This window comes from Lutjanus erythropterus, chromosome 9 (genome assembly GCF_056507025.1).
Source record: "Lutjanus erythropterus isolate fLutEry1 chromosome 9, fLutEry1.hap2, whole genome shotgun sequence".
In the NCBI taxonomy this organism is placed as follows: domain Eukaryota; kingdom Metazoa; phylum Chordata; class Actinopteri; order Lutjaniformes; family Lutjanidae; genus Lutjanus; species Lutjanus erythropterus.
This window is the reverse complement of record NC_139325.1, coordinates 5,934,054-5,957,458: the sequence shown is the minus strand read 5'-3', so window position 1 is coordinate 5,957,458 and position 23,405 is coordinate 5,934,054. Positions and strand designations below refer to the sequence as shown.

At 39.4% G+C, this 23,405-nt stretch overlaps 1 protein-coding gene across 1 annotated transcript in view; it reads left to right on the top strand.

Moving 5' to 3' along the window:
* ascc3 (activating signal cointegrator 1 complex subunit 3) overlaps nt 1-22,960 on the top strand; it is a 227,563-nt gene extending 204,603 nt beyond the window's left edge. The window contains exons 36-41 of the mRNA XM_084725987.1: nt 5,375-5,599; nt 12,047-12,198; nt 12,656-12,806; nt 18,361-18,567; nt 20,146-20,321; nt 22,382-22,960. Of these exons, the coding sequence (XP_084582113.1) occupies nt 5,375-5,599; nt 12,047-12,198; nt 12,656-12,806; nt 18,361-18,567; nt 20,146-20,321; nt 22,382-22,529 (1,059 nt within the window). The 3' untranslated portion in view covers nt 22,530-22,960. The remainder of the gene's footprint in view (nt 1-5,374; nt 5,600-12,046; nt 12,199-12,655; nt 12,807-18,360; nt 18,568-20,145; nt 20,322-22,381) is intronic.
* The last annotated feature ends 445 nt before the right edge of the window (nt 22,961-23,405 follow it).

Genomic DNA, 23,405 nt, shown 5'->3' with positions numbered 1-23,405 from the left:
GGTGATCAGCTGGTATTTATCCATCACTGAGCTTAAAATGTTACCAGCAGACACTCATTAAAAAAGCAGTTTGTCCAGTGAAATCTACACTTTGTCATCAAAAATAAACTTTTTATCCACTCAGCTCGTCTGTCTTCTGAGGCTGGGGTCCAATGTAGCATTTTTTTCTGGTTCTTTGACATGGCATCAGTTAGTTTGGAGCCAGTAAAAGTTCAGTAAATACCCTTCCTCTCAAAACTACAATATAGCAAGTCAGCATATGTACCACACCAACTGACAATAATGGATTATGAAGCGCTTCTCTCCCTGTTTAAGTAACACCAGCAACTGTCCAACCAATGAAAATTTAGTTGAATAGGAGCACAAAGACCAACCAACCAACCACAAGGTGTCAGCCCTACATATTTCACCTTTTAACGAATGTAACTCGTCAATTTTGTTAACATAAATGTAATTTATTGTCCGTACAGGTGAGTGTACTTTTAGTGAGCTTTTAGGAAATAATTATACTATCTTTTTTTGTATTATTAATTTTTAACTTTTGGACAACACTCTGGAGTTATTGAAAGTGTTTTAGTCACATGAAAACAATGGAATCTAATTCTATAAATAGTACAATACTAATAATATCAGTGTAGCCTGATCTTTATCTTTAACTGTGCAGAAACACCAGATTTAAAAGAAGAAAAAGACTCAAAAGATTCAAATGTTGGTTAAGAATTTGAATGCCAATGTATGATGTTTTGAACTATTAGGTATAGTCTTCTTTTTTTCTGAATGATTTTTTTTTATCAAGTGTTACTCAAACGAGAGGGAAATGTATTTATGCTTTGCTCTTTTTTCAGAGGTAAATTAATACACATTTGATGCTTGAGTTTAGCGCTCCAACTACCGATTATTTTCATTGTTGATTAATTTATCAATTATTTTCTAGATTAATTGATCCTGTCACTATGTTCAGTTGAAAAAAAGTCTCTATATTTTTTTTTTTTGATAAGTCGAGCATGAACGTCTGTGTGCTCCACATGTTGTGTCTGTAACATATATTTTCAATATCAATCAATCAGTTCATCATTTTTTCTATTCATCAATTAGTCGTTTGGTACAAAAATTGTTGCAAATTGTCAGTCAGTGTTTCCCAAAGTTAAGATGACGTCCTCAGAGGTCTTATTTTGTCCACAACTCAAAGATATTCAGTTTGCTGTCAGAGAAGAGTAAAGAAACCAGATAATATTCAGATTTATGAAGCTGGAATCAGAGAATTTTTACTTTATTTGTCTTAAAACATTAGACGAACTGATGAATTGATTATCACAATGGTTGCAGATTAATTAAATAATCCATCAATAATCACTAAATCATTGCAGCTCTACTGGAGGTAGTATTTCTGAGAGCAGAGACAGTTTTATAGACTTGGAGCTCAATGGAGCTCCATGGGACAAAGGAATAAAATATATCAGGCACTGAATATACACATGCTACTTGTTAGTAAGTATTGTTTGAGTCTGCACATGGGATTTGTTTACAATGTGAAAAATATAAAAATATTCCCTGCAGTGGGATTTTAAAAACTGCAAACAAGGCCGGTTTGTCAACACAGCATTTTCTTTTCTTTTTTTTTCAGTGAAGCCAGTTGTGCCCAAAATACAAGATTGCTTGTAAAATTCACACTAGCGATTTATTGATTACTTGTGTATTCTTAGATCTTAGATCTTGCTTTTATTCATACATTATGGTTTTAGCACATGGCCAAGTCCAAAAGTAAGTCCATCAAGTGTTTGAACTTGACTTCAGTAATGATGCTAACATATGGAGGGGAGGCTACTGAGACAGTTAACATCACTCTCCTTTACACACATGTAGTGGGAAGCAAACCAAAGCATGGCATGCCTGGCTGCCTCCCTCCCCAACAAGCTGCGATACAATAGGCCAGTCACCCCGCCGCCCCGTCCACTCCCCCTCTGTTAGCTACAAAGCACTGGCATGCTCCTCCAGTTCCCCCTAATTGCTGCAGCGTGGCCTCTAATGAGCAACACCCACACCTCGCTGCACCACCACCTCCTCCTCCTCCTCCTCCTCCTCCTCCTCCTCCTCCCATCCCCTCCTCACACACTTGTTTTTCTCTCTGAGTGCTATGCTACCACTCAGCCTGTCTTTGTCTCTGTTTTCCGTCCTGCTGTGTTTGTCCTCTGCTTCCTGAGATGGCAGCGTTCTCACAGTGAAGTCAAACTACGTTAAACACGAGCGTTGTCAAACAAGACAGTCAGTCGTGTTGTCATATACAAATATACACACCAGATCAATGAAACCTGAACTAATGTTGGCACAAAAGAACTAAAACCGCTGTGGTGAAAGAGTGGCGGCATCTCAGAGAATCCTATCATTCCTGTCAGTGATACTGTAATAGCGGTGTACCCACAAGTTAATCGACAAGATCTGGGAACACAGCGGCGAAATAGAAGTCTGGCAGACCAAGAAACACAAGATAATCAGACAGATTGGAAACAAACCCAGCACTTAGTCTCAAGTCTTTGCACTGCAGTCTGAAGTCAAGTACCAAGTGCTCAACTTTGAGTTTCGAGTCCTAAACAAGTCATAATGTAACAGTGAGTTTCCAACCACTATTGATTTACAAAATTACTTAGCTGTTAAGCTAATGTTAGCTTAGATAACCTTGGGGGTGTTTTAGACCAAAACCTCACTATTGAATCCCACGTGAAAAAAAATAACCTAGTTGTGTCATTTCAAGCTGAGAAAAATCCTTAGAATTCAGTCTTTTATTTGTGCTTTTATCACCTCTCGTCTGGATTATTGTAATGCTGTGTTCACTTGCCCCGGCCAAGACATGATTACACGGCTTCAGGGTGTCCAAAACGCAGACTCCAGACTTTTAAAAAACTCGAAAGCAGTATCACACCACCCCTACTTTTCACAGCTTCTTTTCACTGGATGTTTGTCCATTTTAGAATTGACTTCAAAATTTTAGTATTGACTTTTAAAGCCCTGCATGGTATGGCACTAAGCTACTTGGCTGAGCTTTTAATCCCCCTCTCACCTGCCTGTAGTCTGTGGTCCTGTTAGGCCCTTTTAGCTATTTTTATCAGATATTAAACAAAGTTGGAAGTTGTTGCATCTCTGTCTGTGATTTTCAACCTACACCTTTTGCATACTGCAATTTGTCTTTTGTTGACCATTACATATTTATGTACCCAAACAAAATGATCTTTAGTATTTTTTGTTTTTTTTTCCCCAACTGGAACTCAGCAGCCTAATGTTAGCTCTTCATGGTTCTCTCCTGCAACTTGACTGGATGCTGCTGGATTGGTTCAAACTAAGTGGATCTGTGAAATTCAAACGTGCTGGGAATCGATAGCATTATTATATCGTTTATTCAGGAAATGAAGGGAAATTATCTGATTTGTGGATTCACAGTTTTTAAATAACAGACTTTTTAATCTATAGGCTTAGGTGGGGAAGGAAAAAGTTTTTTCAAGTCAATTGGATGAAGTCCAAATGAAGTCACAAGTCATTGGTGTCCAATTCAAGTTGCCAGCTTTTTTGATTTTGTCAAGTCATGTCTAAAGTCATCAAATTAGCAACTCAAGTCTAACTTGAGCTCAAATCATGTGACTTGAGTTAGATTCAAATCGAGGACTCTTTTATCACCTGAAGAAATATAATCTTTAACAGTTTTTGGGCATTATTCTGCTGCTGTCTTTCTGGCACTGTCAGAGAGTCATTGTCCCTGTTACTGATGCAGCCACTGACTGGCTCTGTTTTTCAAGACATCAGTGAGCACAACATCAGACATAATGCATTACTGAAAATAATCATAGATGCTGGGTTGGGACTCTGGGCCAGATTAGCTTTCAGATTTCAACTGATTCATATTCATCATTCAAATAAAGAGGTTTATATAATCTGGACAAACTGTTGATCTGATCTTTTGTCTGTCTTGCCTGACATAGTGGTATTGACTTTTTTTTTTCCAGATCTCAGTAAAAGTTACAGAAATTTTACATATTCACAGTGTATCGTGTTGAATTCTACAAGTCAGAGCACAGATCTAAAACATACATTATGATTTAGATTAAAACATCTGTTGATAAGTTTAGTACTTATCAAGTAATCTTTACATCTGTAAAACGTTTGTGAAATGGGGCATCTTGGTTGGGTTTAAGACACTGAACATGTAACCACGAGTTGTCCAGCTTTGGAACTTTTCCTGACTATCTTCACTGTGTTTTCTACAACAGAGAATTAAAATGTCCAAACATAAACTGTCTAACTCTGAAACATGACAATCACCAGTTCCAGGGTCCAAAGTTACATCTTCACATAACTTTGTTTTTGATCTGAAAAACAGTCCAGAGACCTAATGGTAATTGACTTACAGTGACACTGCAGACATCATCAGGTAGCAGCTGGCAGTTGAACAGTAGGTCAGTTCACAAAGCCTGTGTGTCCTTTCTTTTTTCAAAAACATAATTCAGAGAAAGAGAGTTTTTGTAGCAGTTGTGGAGCTGACCTCTACAACAGGTCTCAGCTGTGTACACCTCCCTCCATTTTTGTTTGCCTTATTCCACTCTTTGTTTTCTCTCTGTAATCCCTGCTTCACAGCTCCAGTCTTTCTCATTACATTCTCCTTTCTCTGTCTCTGCAAATGCTGCTATCAGAGGGTCTGAGGTGGTGCGTGTGTGGACTTGTTGGTTATGATGTCTGCTTAAAGATCTATAGTTTTTCTCTCAGCACATCCATATGCAGACGCAACGGCACTGAAAGATAAATCATTCGGAGATGATTCCTACTCCTCTCCCTCCTCCCAGCCCCCACCCCACGCAGGTCCTTTTTCAGGTCCTAGCTTTTGAAACACTGGCTTCAGTCAGTGATGGATGGAGCCTTAACAGTCCAGGCCGGGTGGGGTGGGGGGGGCTGTGACAAATGCCTCCAGCACAGCCTGTTGATGGGACTACATTAGCCAAAGTTGAACTGGAGTGAATTAGAGGAGAGGAGCCATGCGTGTCCATGCATCTCTCTGTATAACAACCACAAACAAGGCCTGACACAGCCTGAGCACAAAGAGGAGATTGATGGATCATCACCGTCATTTTACGCAGCCACTGACCTCGTACATCTCACTGTGTCTTTGTAGTTAAGTGTTAATTTTCATAAGCAGGTTTGCAGGATTTTTAGTTGATCAGGTCTGGTGAAAAGATTCCCTCGCAGTCTTTACGGGGAGGGGAACAGCCGGTTTTCCCAAACAGGGAAAAACCAGAGAACTGGGGAGGTAAATGCAGCTGTTAGAGTACAGATGCTCGGATTAAAAAGGTCTGACCGCAGACTTCCTGTTTCACTTTTGATCTCTGTGTCTCAGGATGCAGAGGAGTACGCCGAGCTGCCCGTCAGACACAACGAGGACCAGCTGAACAGCCAGCTGGCTCAGCAGCTCCCCCTGCAGGTCAACCCCCACTCCTACGACAGCGCCCACACCAAGACCCACCTGCTGCTGCAGGCCCACTTCAGCCACGCCCAGCTGCCATGTAGCGACTACAACACCGATACCAAGACAGTGCTGGACAACGCCATCCGAATCTGTCAGGTAGGATTCACTAAACAAACTGCTACAAACTATTCATGTGACAACTGATTGATGAATCTCTAAGTTACAATGATTCAGGCTTTAAGAACATTTGTAGAATAGCTTTAAATGAAAAATAATTTATTTCTGGTAGTAGATGTGCTGTAAATGACCATTTTACATGGGGTGGTATAGTGCGCTTTATAGCCACATCATGGAGAACCATGAGCTTTTCTCCTGCACCTTGCCAGTAGTGGGGATGGGCTCAATGTGTGAAAGAATGCAACTGTTGTGTTAAGGAATTCAGGTAAAATTAGAGCATGCATGAAAGAGTTCTTATTTAATTGACATTTGTGATCTAACATCCAGTTTTGCAAAATACCTGGATTTACAAACGTCACCGCCGGTAGCAGATTTTATCAGCTGTAAACAAAGAGAGCAGAAACAAGAAAAATTACTTTAAAGTTTTCTTGTTGTCCAGCCAGAATAGTTGCAGGCAGATAATTGGATATGAGGCAGTTTTATAGGCAATTGTATCAGGTTACCCTGACCTGTGATTTGACCTTCCCTTATTGGGAAAATTGAGAAGTAAATTGTTTACCCAAAAATATTGAGTCATGTCAGAACAAAAGGCAGTAACTTCCATTGTATCTGATCACTTTAGCTTTATAAAGCAGTACAACAAATATGATAAAATCCTCAGTCTGATAATGATGTAAAATGATGATGCACCTTTTACTGTTATTGCTGTGCTATTATCATTATTTATTTACAACATTTACTACATCAAATTTGCCTTGTTTTTTCTTTGGCTTTTTGCAGTTAAGGTAAATTTGACCCCCTCTTTTTTCCAAAACACAAAACATTTTAGAAAAGATATTTGTCCACATGACAAAGGACGTCTTTAAAGACACAAAAGTGATTATAACTAATTTGACAGAAGATGAAGTTACTGCCTTTTTCCTTTGTAGGGCAGCATTGACTGATCACTTTTGAGTGGGCTTTAGTTGCTTTCAAGTAAGTAGTCATGTCGAGGGCTAAAGAGGTGGAAATCATGGGCCTGATCAGCTATCATCTCATGAAGAATTAGCTTTTTATTAACTTTTCTTTACCTGCAGTCATACTTGTGAAACAATGCGGTCCTAGGCATCATTTCAAACTCCCTCCTTTCCCGTGTCCCAAAACCTCGTCTATTGACCACAGAGGCTTAATCATCATCAGACAATAGCTGATAGGTGCTGAGATTATATCAGCTGTAACTAATTAACATTAATTCCACGACCAACTTGACTACACGTCACTGTATTACACAACTGTATGATCATCACGTAATAATGAGGTTTGAATAATGTTCAGTCCATGAAAAGAGAGCACATCTTGGGAGGCGGTGCTGTACTGTAGATATGAAGAAGAGAATAAGGTGAATGTTAACCATTAGCAGGTGATTTGTAGTTGAACTCGCTGATCCATCCCATAAATAACATGATGCTCAGAGGTTAGATCTAAAACCCAGGCTTCTCGTTGTCTGGCGGCCACAATAGGACCGGTGCTCAGTGTTCATATGGAAAGTGGCTGGAGACCAGGTTTGTACTTAACACCTGGTCAAGTCAGCAACAACCCCATAATTTTATCAATCAAAGATTGTCCACACAGGGTATGTTGCATCTGAGGTGTGATTTGCTAGCTGGTGTTTCTTTGTATGTAGTGTTTGAAGTTAGGACCATGTCTTAGCGTCTGTAAGCCATTGTCCACAGCTCAGGATGGCTGTTTTTGTGTGTGCATATGTACATGTGCTTGTGATTTTCCATGCTGTGTATCTGGCAGTGATATTGCATGGCTCATGGATGTGGTTACTTCTCTGGTGTCCTGCTGCTACCGTTTACTGAAATGGTTCTGCTCTTAAGTTTCTTTATGGTTGTTTTTATTGAATGAATCTACAGTATATTTTTATTACTACTTACAGTATACATACATAGTAAATTCAACAGATTTTCACTGTCCCTGGACAACATTGTCATTCTCATAACAAAGCAATGAACCTTGAGATGAGTCCCAGAATATTACAATGATTTCAGTTTTCTGTGATCATCAACTGTATAATGCTATTAAATCTGCACAGACTGATACACAATAAATAGGGGTGGGCAATATGGGTTTTTAGGATAGTGAATGTAATTGGACTGTTCCAATTACCTTCAAAACCTTCAGTGAGAACTACTACTACATTGTCTAATGAGAGACGAGGACAGCAGACATAAGCTGCTGTGCATTCGGTCTCTGCCTTCGAATTCTTAAAGGTCAACTTGACAAGAAAGCAGGTGTTGAGCAGTTGCGAGTACAAAAGGAGGGTCAAGCTTGTGCTTGTCCCAGCCCCTTGGTTGACGAACCGTATTTGTGCATGCAGAGCAGAAATGCTCCCTCGTAAGCGGATTTGTTTTTTTGTTTTTTTTAAAGAGACCCAGTCTGGGACCTGAAGATTGTCAGGCCTGGTCTAAAATGGACTTGAAGTTAATTAGACCCAATCCAAAAGGTGGTGGACACAAAATAAGGAGAACACCAACACAGGAAGCAAGCATGGTCAAAACTAGCAAAAAAGGAGCAGCAATTCAGGGATTTTTCCTGCACTCCACAGTTCACACCCTCCATCATCCATCCATCCTCAATACATTTTCCTCTTTTTATCTTGGGTCAGTTGTGATGGCAGCAGGCTAAGCAGGTATTCCAGATGTCCTACTCCCCAGCAACACTTCCCAGCTTCCCAGAAATATGTAATTTATCCAGTGAGTTCTGGGTCTACCCTTGGGTTTCCTTCCAGTTGGACATGTTCAGAAAAAGTAGGCTTCCAGAAGCCGTCATAGTTAGATGCCTGAATCACCTCAGTTGGCTCCTTTCAATGCTCCGAATGTCCGAGCTCCTCACCCTATCTCTCGGGGTTAGCCCAGTCACTACCCATAGCTTATGACCACTGGTGTGGGTTGGAACATACATCAACTGGAAGATCAAAGATTTTGCTTACTGGTTCAGCTCACTTTTCACCACAATGGTCTGGAACATCACCCGCATTACTGCTGACACCGCACCAATCCACCTGTTGATTTTGTAATCCATTTTGTGGTCATCTGTGAACAAGCCCCTTAGATACTTAAACTTCTTCACTTGGGGCAACGCGCAATCCCAACACAGAGGGGTTCATTCCACTGTTGTCCAGCAGAGGACCATGGCCTCAGATCCCAGCCGCTTCAAACTCGGCTGCAAACCACTCCACTGCATGCTAAAGGTTGCCGTCTGATGAAGCAAACAGAACCACCTCAATTGCCCTCCGTTATGCCTAAAAGAATTCTACTGTTAAGAAAGATGTAAGTTAATGGTAAACTGCCTGGATCCTCTCAGGTGTTAAACATGTTGACACAAAGATCTGAGACCCATGGCCATGAAATGGGACTTTACCCTATCCAGTTAGACAGAATATAATTTTGGGTCGGGTTTTGGGTATTACAGGAACTGAGTAGCTTTCCACTTACCCTTTCAAATGTTATCAAGATGGCATTATAGAGAGAGGACAATGTGCCAGGAGTGCTGTACCCTTTGAATTAGCTTTAGGTTTTCTTTGGATATTTTTTATGTTCTCAGGCTAGTTTTATGTTTTTGTCCTTTTGATACTTTTAGTGTCTTAGTGCCTAGATGCACTCAGTAACATCAGCCAGGTTTTCCGTCACATCATGAACAACAGCAACAACCACAACAACAAACAAGCCATCAGGATCACCCACAGCAGAGAAGCACTTCTTCACATCAGCAAGGTTAGCACTCACCACAGCTGAGATCTCCTCACTCCAGACTTAACACTCTTTCCCTAACTGAAGAGGAGAACCAGGCAGGCCGGAGTCCGACCATGGTCCGGGTCCCAGCGGAGGTGGAGAGGCAGGCGAGCCAGGGTCCTGGTTCGGCTGAGGCAGCGTGCTCACTGCCCCCTGCTCCCCAGCATGTTACTGGCAAATATGCAGCCTCTTGGCAACATACACCTTGAATCTCGAAACTTTGAATGTGCCGTCTCTGGACATTGATCCCCTTTGATGTGAGTTAACATGCTGTGATTCTCATCAACTAAGTCTGTCACTGATGGTCCCAAGCACTGCTGCGACTTCATCCGTATTCTGTCATCAATTTGCTCAAGCAGCTACTGTGAAATTTAAATTACTCTTTAATTTGTACTTCATTAGCATTTTGATTTCCTCTGCTAGGCTTCGTCTGTGCATCCAGTGTTTCCTTTTTTTGCCATAGTTACTCTCAGGAAATGACTTTTAGACTAATAAAGTTTGTTTGAGAGCAGTTGTGTACTGCAACCTCAAACCACACGGAGTGATGGAGGGAAAATCACAGGGCAGGCAAGAAATGGAGCTGAGGTCTGGCTAGAAAATTTCATGCTCTGTATTGTAGTGTCTCCTCTGCTTCTTGTCCCTCTTCCACTTCTCTTCCCTAGTTTCATAAGCAGGACTCCTGTCTGCAACCAAAACCATATGGTTCCATATGCAGCCATTTTTTAGAGTATCTGAGTTAAAATTTTATGTTTACATTATTTGTGTGTGGTTTACAATTGTTGTTGTCTCGTTCAGCTGGAAAAACTGGCTCTTATCAGCAGCAGTAACTTAGTTATGCTAGCTGGCTAGCTATACTCAGAACCACTGCCACTGATGTAGTCGAGCGTCTTGTGTTCACCTAGCTGGGCAGTTTAATAAAAAAAAATAATAAACTGGTTTGGAGATGTAGTACAATAACCAGCAGCAATGGCACCTTTTTTTTTCTCTCCCACATGTCAAAAGCTTAAATACAGAAGGCTTTTAAATCACAAAGTATCCACAAAGATAGAGGGCTCAGTGGTCAACAGTGACCATATTTAGGACCCGGTGACTGAACCTGACTGATACAGTCCAGGGTTCAAAGTTGACAGGTTTTTCTTTCACTTGTCCAGTCAGGCAAGTGAGTCAGAAGTCTACTTACCAGTTTTTACCTGCTCCTGATAGAAATTGTTTTATTTATTAGCAGTTATAAAATAACAGAAAATACTTCAGTTAAATGTCATGTTTAGTCTGGGGTTACAGTGTCTATAAAATGCCAAAAAATAGTAAAAAAAAATGTCAGAGTTTTACAAAGCCCAGAGTGATGTCTTTAATGCTGTTTAATATGATAATAAATGAATAAAATCCAGAAATCGCCTCATTTGAGAAGCCTTGAGCCCTGCTGTCTAAGTGGTATCACAGTCTTGACAATACTGACCTTGAACATAGCTTCGTTGCACAACCTGCATGTAGTCACTGCTTCATGGGTCTCAGGTCTAGGTGTTATCTTTCAACTGTGCCCATGTTTAACCTTCATTTCATCCTTGACTGTCAGCTTGCCTCACACCAGCTTCTCTCTTTGGCAGACAGGATTTCTACAAGGGTTGAATCAATAAAAAAGGGGCACAATTTCCAGTCTCTTACTCCAGTTTCCCTGAAATACAATATGAAACATAACTGGAAATTAATTGATCTTATTTTAAAAAGTTAACTTCCTTAATTAATTAATTCATAAATTTGAAGGCATCACACATCTCTCACCTGTATGAGAATAACAAAATGAGGAGGCGATGTCTTGTGTATGTCTTCTGTGTGTGTTGTTATTAAGATTATGTCTCCAGCAGCCTCTCTGAACTCTGAGGAAAGACCTCGCTGTCCATCATGCAGAGCAGGTACAGAGTTGTTTGAGGTGAACAGACTGAGCAGACAGTTTTATTGACCACAGAGTTGGTTGAAGGGGTTTGATGCTGCCGCTCTCATTTGTTATAGCTGATCCCTGCTCCGCTCACGTCTAGAAAGCTGCCTAAAAAGTCATCACAATACACTTCATGTTTGTCTCACAAACACAATCATTTAGACACTAAATCAAAGCATGATTGCAGCCCCTGCGTTTAGAGAAGATGAAATACATCTCCCTGTTAACTGTTGATAACTCTTGCAGACTGTAGACTGCCCTCACAGCTGAGTTCCACCTTTTTCACTCTGTGTTAATCCCACTAGTTAACATCTAGAAAATCAATTTTTTGCCATTTATGAACCAATTCAGAATCTTTCAAGTTATCATTGCACTGCATCTAAGAATCAAGTATTTCCCCCACTTCTAGTAGACATCACCCAGCCCTCAAATCTACTGGTATCTGCATTCACTCACATGAATGTCACAGTCAAAGAAGGAAAGAATAAAATTTAGGGATAAGTTACATCTGGAAAAAAACAACTACCGCTCAAAGCTTTATGCAGTGTACGTCACAGATGGCCTGAGCTGAAATCTTGAGTGAACCCAGAGCAAGACAAGTGGTGATTAAAAACTCTTCTCAGTTGAAAAACTGCTGGGTGACTTGGACCGAGATGACATAAAAAGCATGATGGTTGTATCTTTAATACTGTACTTTGTTCTGATTCTTCTCCTCAGGCGATGCTGGATGTAGCTGCCAATGAGGGCTGGCTCGTCACAGCCATCAGTATCTGCAACCTGGTGCAGATGATCGTCCAGGGCCGCTGGCTGCACGACTCCTCATTACTGACGCTGCCACATGTGGAACAGCATGACCTCTATCTGTTCAGGTAAACAGCATCACCTCACGTCGGGTACAGATACCATGCCTGCACAATCATTTGTAGCTAGCTGTCATTCTTCCAGCTGTGCTCAGAATCACATTACATCTCATCATGTTCCCTTAATGTCTGCACAGCTTCTACACATGTCATCTGAAGTACTCTAGGTGTTTCACAGACTTAAGTTCTCACTGCTGTAACGACAAACAGGACTCAGTGTTGTGCACACCATTACCAGCCGGTGTGTCTCTCTAATTATCAGTGCACACATATAGGACCGTAAACGTTGATGTTCAAAGCAAATTGCAGTAGTTTTTCCATGCAGACACACTCTATGGATTTCTGCGTCCTACAGTGTTGAATATTTTTGTGCAAACTCCACAGTCCCCATGGTGAACGACAGCAGGGAGTGTGGGGTTGGATGTGTTGTGATGCTGATTCTCCCTCTCTTCCGATAACTCTGTAGGAAATGGGCCCACAAGAAGGGGAGGAGTGACGGTGGAGGCTTCAGCGGGCCAATCGAAGGACTTCCTGAGCTGATCGCCGCCTGCAACGGAAAAGAAAGCGTTTTCGCTTCAATTGTCGGCCAAGAATTTCAATCAAATCAGATTGCCCAGGTAAGAGGACAAATATTATCACCGGGATTATGAGTGTCCATTGAAATCAGTGAAGTGTGCACTTTAAATGATGTTTTTTTGCTACAGAAGTAACACAAACAACAAAAACAAGAGGCTGTACTTCTGTCCGTCCAATCAGATTTAGTTGTTCAAAGTGAATATTCAACTGTTCATTCCTTTTTTTCCTACAGACTGTCAAGCACCAGTTTATTTGAAAAGCCAGATTTTTGAACAGGGATGTTCACATAATATATACTCCACAGAAATATAAAACATTGCAGTCTTGATTGCCATATTTTGACCTTCAAAGCTTCGGTAGTGATCAACAGCAAATAGAGCTAGAGATGCCGATTTTTTTCTCATGAGGACAAAGCCATGACCTGCCCTACTGTGTCTCTGATTGGCTGAGACTAATGTTCCTACCCTAACCCTAACCAATCTCTCCTCATGTCTAATGTAACTACAGTGTTAATTTTGTCAAGAATTTTTAATTTAGTTTTAATCTTATCTTGTTAAGTTTTAGTCAATATTTAGTTTTATATTATCCTGTAAGTTTCAGTGAGAAGTGATCATGTTGAACTGTGTTTAGTCATCCAGACTGAGATGTGTGACTGACAGTTTTTCATATCATATACAGAATGAATGCACAAATCATTACTGATCCGATATTATTGGATATAAGAGAAAAGTGTTCACAGGTCGGCTCTTGTCTTTTTATTCTTCTCCTTTGTTTTCTTTCCTTTTTTCTTTTCCTTTCCTTTCCCTTCTTTTCTTTTTCATTTTTTACTTTACTTCCCACCTGGCAGGCTGCTGGTGAACTGCACACACATTTAAAGCGAGCTGGATTAAATTGTTGAATTAAGATGGCTGATTACTGTGATCTAACTGAATTTATCTGCCATTTTTTCTGTCTTTATTCATCAGTGTAGTTGAGTCATTTTTGTTGTTAATATTTTTTTTTTCATTTAAGTTGTTTTTACAATTCAGTCATGAGATAAAAGGATATCAATGAATACTTATCGTCAGAATTTTTGTTGAGAAAATGAACACTGCCTAATCAACCCAACCATAGAAGGCAACGTGTACTAGCCAATCAGAGACAGAGTAGAGTAGGTCATGACTTGGCACCCTGGGCGAAGAAAAAAATCTAATAAATGTCCTTTTTCAAGATCAAACTGCACTTTTTAGAGCCTTTAGGGCCTTTTATTGTGAGCAGGTGAAGGCACACTTGTGTCATAATTATTAGGGTCAATCAGCATCTCTACAGTGTCAGGTGGATGGATTATTTTAGCAGAGGAGAAGTGCTCATCTTAATTTCTTAAATTCATCTCGTGAATAGTGGGTGCAAAAACAAAAGTGGTGCATTTATAGTTTTGTTGAGTGTAGTAAATAAGAGTAAGTAAATATGTGCTTACTGAGCTAACAACTGACTGGAAATGGGCTGCAAACCGGTTTAGCAGAAATTAAGTAAAAATAAAGATCAGGAGTATTTTTTGGTATATAAAGTTGTGTTTGTATTTTTTGTGGCTAAAATCCACACTGCTGTCTGCAGGTATCTGTTCTTGATCCGTTAGCATAGTTTTCACGTCATGCGTGCTGAGTCTGCTCTGTGAGGAACACCAAAGCATGTGCAACCAGCAGCAGAGCAGAATTACATTAAACAAAAAAAACATAAGCTTTGTTGACCAGTAGGCTGCTCTGTGATCAGTCACATGTCATTCAACTACATGCTGAATCAGATCAGGGTTGTGTTGTGTTTTTACAACTTCCATCAATCAAATTCATCAGCTATGTAAGTGTAATCAATGTACTGCCAGTGAGAGAGGACACAAATGCACCAACTGGTACATCCAGTTAGTTTTAATAATATCATTATGTTTTATAGACCTCTGTTTCCCAAACTTTAAAAAAAATTTAAAAATGGCAAATTAATGTGACTCAGTTCACAACAGGCTTTATCTCTTGGGAAGAGATCATTTGTGCATAAATAAATGTTCCTGACCATTTTCACATCACCTTATATTATCTTGGTGCGTGTTACTGAAAACAAACACTTGTTAAATATTTTATAAATGAGAAATAAATGCATTTAGGCTGAGTGAACAGGCCATTTCACTGTTTTTAGTTCTTCTTACCAAGAAAACAATATAGGACATTTTAGCCAACTTCATAAATGAGACAACATGAATGCATTTGTGTAGAATTAATGGGCTCTCATTTTTCCTCTCATCAGTGAAACAAAAATACAACAAACAAAAAGATACACATTTTAAATGTTTTATGTAAAGTGTACTGTAGATATAAATTTGCAGAATTTCTTCCATAGTCTTCTGGTTATTTTATGACCCAAACAAAATCCCCTGCGACACACCTGTGGGTCTCGACCCTGTCTCTGCAAACAGCTGTTATAGATCAGCCATTCCCAAACTTTAGAGTTACACAGAAAATGCCATGGGAAATCTGAAAATCTTCTGAGGCCTATTCAAACTCACAGCTCTGATCAACACACAAGACTAATCGTACCAATAATGAGATATAAGATGCCTTCTGGTGTTAATGTGACACATGATCAAATTCGGTGTAACAACTGTTAAACTAGGTCAGATAATGAAGAATAACACATAGCTTGAAACCCTTTTCCTTGTTTTATTAGTTATGATTACCTTTTTTTAAATTAATTAATAAATATTTTCTGGTAAGTTAAAAGTTAACAACATTTTATTTATCTGTTTATTTTCATGACCTCTCAAGATCCACTTGCAGGGCCTTCATGGTCCATCAGTGGTCTGCAGCCCACACTTTGGGAATCACTGTTATAGATTATCTGATCACATCCTTGGTACAAAATCAATGTAAAAAAAAAAAAAAGCTTGGCTGAAATATTATTGATCTGCCATGAAAACTGTTTAAGTCGTGTTACAACTCATGCTGTTAGAACTGAGACTCACATGCACCTCAGATGTAACATCTGACAGTTTCCACTTTTGGTTTCATTCCTCACAACTTGTTTCACTATTGAAAAACCTGAAGCGGTTTGTGACAGCACTCACATGGAGGTAGTTCACCTGAAGATATTAAATATGTAGGTAAAAAAAGTTGGAGAAAAACAAAAAACTACTGCCTGATTTTAAGGGATAGTTCACCCAAAATGAAAATGACTCACCCTCATACCAATTGGACGTGGGGTTTAGTTTTTTAGCCCACTAAAACTGCTGGAGTTTCACATAAAATCAGCATTGCAGAATCTCCCAAACACTTCCATTGTTTGGGAGATTCTGCAGCGCTGACTTCCTGTGAAACTCCAGCAGTGTTTGTGGACTTCAGCATGAGGGTGAGAAGAGAATGACTGAATTTTCCTTTTTGGGTGAACTATCCCTTTAAAGAATCAAAGTCGATTGAAAGGTCTGGGACTGTTTCCCATGTTGGACTTTCAAGGGTTGGCCCTGGCTTGAATACTGTACATTTTACAAAAATTATCTTCAGAATGGGCCCATGCACACATTGAGCGCATGCAGATCACACACACACACACACACACACACACACACACACACACACACACCATTATCAGTGACGTGCCATGAGCAGTCTTGCCACTGTGGTCCCAGATACCTCCAGGATCCCCAATTACAGCTCCATTGATAGGGTTTACAGCTCCAATTTAAGTGCTAATTGCAGCAGTAATGAGAGTGTCCGGGCACGGCAGCAGACCCCGTGGCTTCACCCAATCAGTGTCCCCGCTTTCCTCCTTCCCCACCTTTACTCCCCCGCCGCCCCCACCCCCCCATGGTGTGGCGGCCTCTCTAATTAAATAATTAGATGTGCAGCAGCGTTCCTGTCTGACTTGCTCAGAGAGAGTAATCCTCACATAAATAGCTTTTGCCGGGTGAATCAGAGAGGCTTTTCTCCTGCTAGCCCTCACTGCACTGCACACACACACACACACACACACACACACACACACACTTTTTTTTCTCTCTGTGCCTTTATCTTTTTTATGTCTTATGTCTTCCTCATGGTGTGGCTTTTGGGTTGAACCAACTGTTAAATTCTCCATAAAACCACTTTAGAGATGCCTAAGACTGGCCGTACTGTCGCAGACAGATCTGTCCATCTCACACAGACCCCCTCTTAAAACTCTCATTTTCTTTTTTCATAGTAGGCATATTTACAGGCTCAGAGGAACAGCAATCGACTCAGGAACAGGGCAGAGTGCAAATTCTATTCAGTTTAACTGAGTTTGGTACAGTCCTGTTCTATTGGTCTAGAGTCTCATTTATAATGTAAGTAAGAAACCATTACTGGTTTCATGATAAATCACTGTTTAATTTCAGACAATTACTAGGAACCTACCTATTACCTATTCTTGATAATAGGGACAAATCATGTCCTATCAAAGAAATTTCAAAAACTGTTAATACCAACACTCTAATTTATTAAAATTAATTTTTTTAATGATTTATACATATTAAATGCATGTCTTATAAAATGATTTGGTTCGCTTTAATTTTTTCAACTTCTAAACTTCCTCTCTGTCAAAACACACTTGTCCTAGACAAGAATTCACAACTTCACACAATTTAAAAATGTGTTAAAAGCCTTCAAAACCTTAAACTATCAATACCTACTAATAAAAATCCATTATAATCATTTTTAATTAAATGTTATTTTTTTATGAAAATGGTGTGCCTTAAAAGTTGCATCCCAGATTTCTGTCAACTCCATCAGATTTTTGCAAAAACATGATTTAATAAGGCATAAAAAGGGTCAGCTATACCCTAAGGACCCCTGTCTCATTTCCTGGTTTAAACAAGGCAGGACAAATTCTTTAATTAATATTTCTATCAGATGTGTCTCAGTCATAACATGTCAACTCTGTAGTCCTTCTAAATTAAAGCTAAATAAGAATTATGGTTTAAAAATGTGTATTTTGATTAACATTAAGAGAACTCTGAGACACTTTAATAAATAAAATGGCTGCTGACTACAACTATGCTGTGAGATGAAAAGAATGGAAAATTTTGTCAACTCCTGACATTTACTTTTAATTAAAGAAAATTTAACCACTAGAAGGTTGGCCTGTTAGGAGGTTTAATTGCCAAGAGTTTGATCTTTTAAAATACTGAAGAGTAAAAATCCATACCCCCTCAAAATGCAGTTTTGTCCCAGTATTCAAGAATGAGTGAATGAATACTGTGTGTGATTAGCCTGCTTTGAAACACTGACAGTAAAATACTGTCCAACATCAGTCAAAGTTAGCAACAGTCTTCCAGATGCAGCAGAAAGGTGGGTTGTTTTACATAAATGAAAACATGATGTTATAATGAGGCCAAAATCATTAAGAGGTTCTTAATATAAAACTTGTTGAAGTGAACATTTTTAGCACATTTAAAAAAAATGATACTAATAACTGTTCATTAATTCTGGTCACTATCATGATATGAAATTTTCATACTGTTTCATCTCTGGTTCACACAAAACAGGCCCTAGATAATGATACGAATGTCCTCCTAATGTTCTCTCTTTCTTCACCGTCTTGTTCCTCTGTGTTCAGGCGTGGTCCTTCCTCAGTCACCTCCCCGTGCTGGATGTGCACATGAGTGTGAAGGGCTGGTGGGAGGACAGCCAGGAGCAGACGGAGCGTCCCCTGCCTGCAGCAGGGGCTAACCTGAGGGACGGCAGCAGCTGGCTGGACGTCCACGCCGACCAGGAGTACGTCCTGCAGGTGTCCCTGAGACGCATCAACCAGGGCCAGCAGAGGGTCAGTGTGTCCAACAGCAATACTACCAATACTACCTATGCAGAAAGGTGTATTTCCTGAAGAATATGTCTCTGCCATGGTACACGTTGAACAAACATAGTCTTTACTGCTGTGCTGTGTGTTGGTTCAAGTTTTATAATGCCAGGGCTCAACAATAAGACTTGCTGAGGAAAGTAAAATGTCATGTTGGGCAAGTAAATCTGACAACTTCTTTCCTGACAAAGCAAGTGGTAAAAAACAATGAAACTATTTTGATAATCAGCTAATTAGTTTAGTAATTCTTCTTACAAAAAAGGTATAGAATGCTGTTTTCAGCCTCTCAGATATGAAGATTTCATATCTTTGGGTTAAGGTTGAACAAAACAAGACAATTAAGAACATCACTGTGAACTTTGAAAAACTGGCATTTTTCACTATTTTGGACATTTTACAGAAATTGCAGCCCCAGATTAAACATGACAATCAACTTCAATCTTAAATAAAATAAAAAATAACAAAAAAACAATCAAATAAAAAAATAAAACAACTTGTACTTGGGCAAGTAAAGCTGACTCTGGGCAAGTAGATTTCTTAACTTGCCCAGTTTTGCTGTAAACTGCAGTGGGACCAAAATGTCATGTTTGGCCTCAGAGTGACACCAGACATGTTTCAGCTTTCATCACACTCAGCTGTCATTTTTATACTTTGGAATTTAATGCTTAATGCTTAAACAAAAAAAAACATTTTTAACACACAACAAACACCAAATTCTGCAATTCTACAATTTCTGGTTAAAAAAATTACTCTTTAAAGGGACAGTTCACCCCACAATAAAAAAAAACAAAAAACAAAACATATATTTCCCCTGGTTTGTTGTGCTGTTTATCCATCTAGATAGTTTTGGTGTGAGTTGCAGAGTTTTTGAGGTATCAGCCATAGAGATGTCTGTCTTCTCTCAATTTGAAAAGTACCAAAGTTAGTCTTTAACAGGGGAACATCAGCATTTTATGGAACAGTATACTTAAATACATTCTATGTTTTTGGACGCCTTTAGAGGTCATGTATCCAGGTTGAAAAATGCCAAAATTACCCTTTAAGGCTGCAGTTTTTTTGTCTTTTTAATCCAGCTTTCTTTGTTCAGGTTGCTGGCATGTTGCCTGCAGATGCAGGTCTGTCTGAGGAAGATAAACTGGTCCTCAGATGTGTGGATACTTTAAGGCTCACTGTAATGATTTAGTATTGTGCATCCATAAAGTTGGGGGACTAGTTTGTGAAAATCTCTCTCTAACCTTTTCACACAGGAAGAACACGGCAGCGCACTGTTGCATAAATCTTTGTCTCACATGCAAAGTACTACAAAGAAGAGAAGCTACTTTTGGGTCTTTGGTCTGTTAGTTTAAAAGAACAGCTGTGATATACCAACACACACTCATTTTCTATAATAAATCAGGCTGCTTTATCAGCTGTGTTGTGTTTTCTAGTGTAACACAGCACAGTGTGTGTTGGATTTCCCTGTCAAGTGTTAATCAGGTTTGTCTCATATTAAACGTGTGTTGTCCACATGTATCACATAAAGGCCCCTCACGTGTGTGATTTCAGAGGAAGCAGGACAGTAAGGCTCAGGCTCCCCGCTTCCCCAAAGCGAAGGATGAAGGCTGGTTCGTGGTGGTGGGGGAGGTGGATCGCAGGGAGCTGCTGGCTGTCAAGCGGGTTGGATACGTGCGCAACCACACTGTTGTGTCTGTGGCCTTTTACACACCGGAGAAGACTGGAAAGTAAGTAACTGTAACACACACTCCACATCCCTCTGTGGTACGTGCTATGATGTCAGTTGGTACCAAGTACACATATACACATATACACAAATACACAAATACACATGCACATTTTAGGGTGCATTACCTTAAAGCAACACCATGCCACAATTGTAAGGAATGATAAAAGAGAGTTATTGATTAAAATTTGAATAAAATGTATTGATGTCACCAGTTTAAAATGTATGCCATTTAAAATGATAAAACATTAAACATTGTACCGTTGTGGAACAGCCTGCAGACTGAATGTGTTAAAGATCAGTGAACTTGACATCAATGATCTGATAACCAAACTATAAGAACCCTCCTCAAAACAAGACAGTGAGTCACATTTCAGTTTGATCATTTGTGTTACATTTAAATTCTTGTTTTCAGTCTTTCCTGACAGACGGGATGTTGCCACCATTAGTTCTGTCACTGCTTATGAGTTTATTCAGTTTATTCTGGAGCCTATGATGTTACTTGAAGGCAACATTTACATTATAACAGTTTTCTTTTATTTAATTGTCAATTATTACTTAATTATCGAATAAAGTTCATTAAACAATTAAAAACTAAACTTTACTCATCCGTTAATGTGAATACATTTTTCCACGTTGTAAAATGACAGAAAAAGACATTTTCAGACAGTTTGATGGAGCAGAACTATGTGAGAAAGGCTGCTACCATGAAAGCCGTAGTCTAAGCCATTGGTTCCTAACCTGGGATCCGGGTCCCCATAGGGGGACACCAGAAGTCACAGAGGGTCCCCAAGACTGCTTCTGTTTTGAGGTCTTCAAAATTAGATTTACACAAGTCAACTAAAATCACAATTTCAGGGTTCCTACTGCACTTTTCAATCTTTCCTAGCACCTTACAGCTGTGATAAATGAAAGGATTATTTCACCTCTTCATCACATTAAATCAGATGTTAGTATGATATTATCAATCAACATTATGTTTTGTGATAGAAATCTAAAGACAGCTGACAAATTAAAGGAAAACACAACAAAGTTTCATGTTTCAAAATGTAGACATAGCTGCCTGTTAGGGTTGAGAATTTTTCTGCATTGTCCTTAATTATTGGTTAAGAACTTTTTTTTCTCTTTTTTTCTTATTTAAAGTTTAATTTTAAGTTTCCTTATACAATGAATGGCTCCACCAGACAAAACAATGTCAACTGAAGCACAGTTATTTCTAGACTATCAATTGGTTATTAATGAATGCATGTTTAATCCGTTAATTTAATCACTTCTTAGACAGTCTGATTAGGCAAATGTCTTATCTTTGAATCAAAATTCAAGTGTTTTGAAGGATTCCCAGCTCCTGTATGAACCTGCAGTTTATACAAAAGTCTGTATCTGAAACAATTTAAAAAGAGACATTTCTTTGTCCTCAATTAAACATAGTTGGAAACTTTGTAGGCCACGAGTGTGAGACCTCTCTGTGGTAATGAATCATTGTTGTTCTTTTGGTAAGAACGATGCTAAATTGTTAAAAGAAAAAATGTGAAGATTATTTTAGAACAGATACATTTACCAAAGGTAAAGGTTCTATGAATGGTAACAATTTAATTGACATTTATTTTGGACAGTAAAGCTTTGGATTGAATCACATACTCTGTTAGTGTTTCTGTGTGTGTGTGTGTGTGTGTGTGTGTGTGTGTGTGTGTGTGTGTGTGTGTGTGTGTGTGTGTGTGTGTGTGTTTGTGTGTGTGTTCAGGCTGAGCGGGGCTCAGCTTTTCTTAGATACAAGTAGAGGAGGAACCACTGGTCTGATCAAATAGACAAGGAGACAACCTGAGAGGTTTTGTCCAACACTCCTAGATGAACCCATATGTTAGAGAAATATTTAGCTGAATGGACAAACTTAAATTTGAACACGCTGAATCTTTTTTATTTTTATTTCACATATCATTCATCTAACATGCATGGTTTATGCAGAGACCAGAGAAAATGACAGCTTGAGTTTAACCAAAAGGAGCGTCTCTATGTATCCATGCTCATATTCTAACAGCTCCTCCATCCTCTGTCTGGTTTCAGGTGTATCTACACCCTGTACCTGATGAGTGACAGCTACCTGGGTCTGGACCAGCAGTACGACATCCACCTGAACGTCACACCTGCCAGCATCGCTGCTCAGGTCAACACAGAGGTGTCCGACTCAGTGACAAACATGTCCCTCAGCTGAGGAACCATGACCATCAGATCATTCCACAGAACATTTTACAGTCATGGGCTGGAATTTATTTTGCATCAGCTTCCCTTATGTACTTCTGCTGCATAAAAAGGTACATTTGTGCCTCTTCTACTGATTATTGATCTTATTATTGAATATCAGTATGAAATAGAAGGCCTGAAAGAGACTGTTGAGATTATTTCAAAGTAGAAAAGACATGATCTTGATATTTAAGTTCAGTTAAAACATATTTTATGTTTTTGTTTTATTGATTCAACCTAATTTCACCTTGAATTACATCAAGAACTTCAGAAGGCGCCTCCTTCACAGTCTGTTTTTCTAAACCAAATATGTGATGACAGGCCAGCAAGGCTGTCCATCTTACATGTGGCCATGAAATAAAGCTTTCCTTTAGGGCTGAACTGATTATCAGCCTGGCAGTTCATTGGCTCCTATTTTCTGCGTTTTCACAGTCATTGGAATCAGCATTGGTTTGTTTTTTCTATCAGATTGCCAGTAATCTAATTATGATGCAGCTGCCTCTCTGCAGCCACCATCTCACTCAGTGTCCCGCCCACAACACTATTTGATTGGTTGAATGTTATGTTCAAGTACACGATAAAGATTTTATTTTTACTGCAGTGTACTGTATATTGGTTGCAAATATCAATTATTGGTAATTGATTGCTGATTATTGTATTGGACCTGAAAACAAACATATCAGTCTAGAACTGCTTTCTTTGCCAAACACTGGAGAACAGACCCAGTCCTTAAAATCCTTGTCCACTTGTCTCAGTGAGAGTAGAGGCCTCAGTATGCTTCACATGAACTCATCATCTGACCATATGTGGAGGTAAAATTGTGAACCCCCTGCTACATCACACTGCC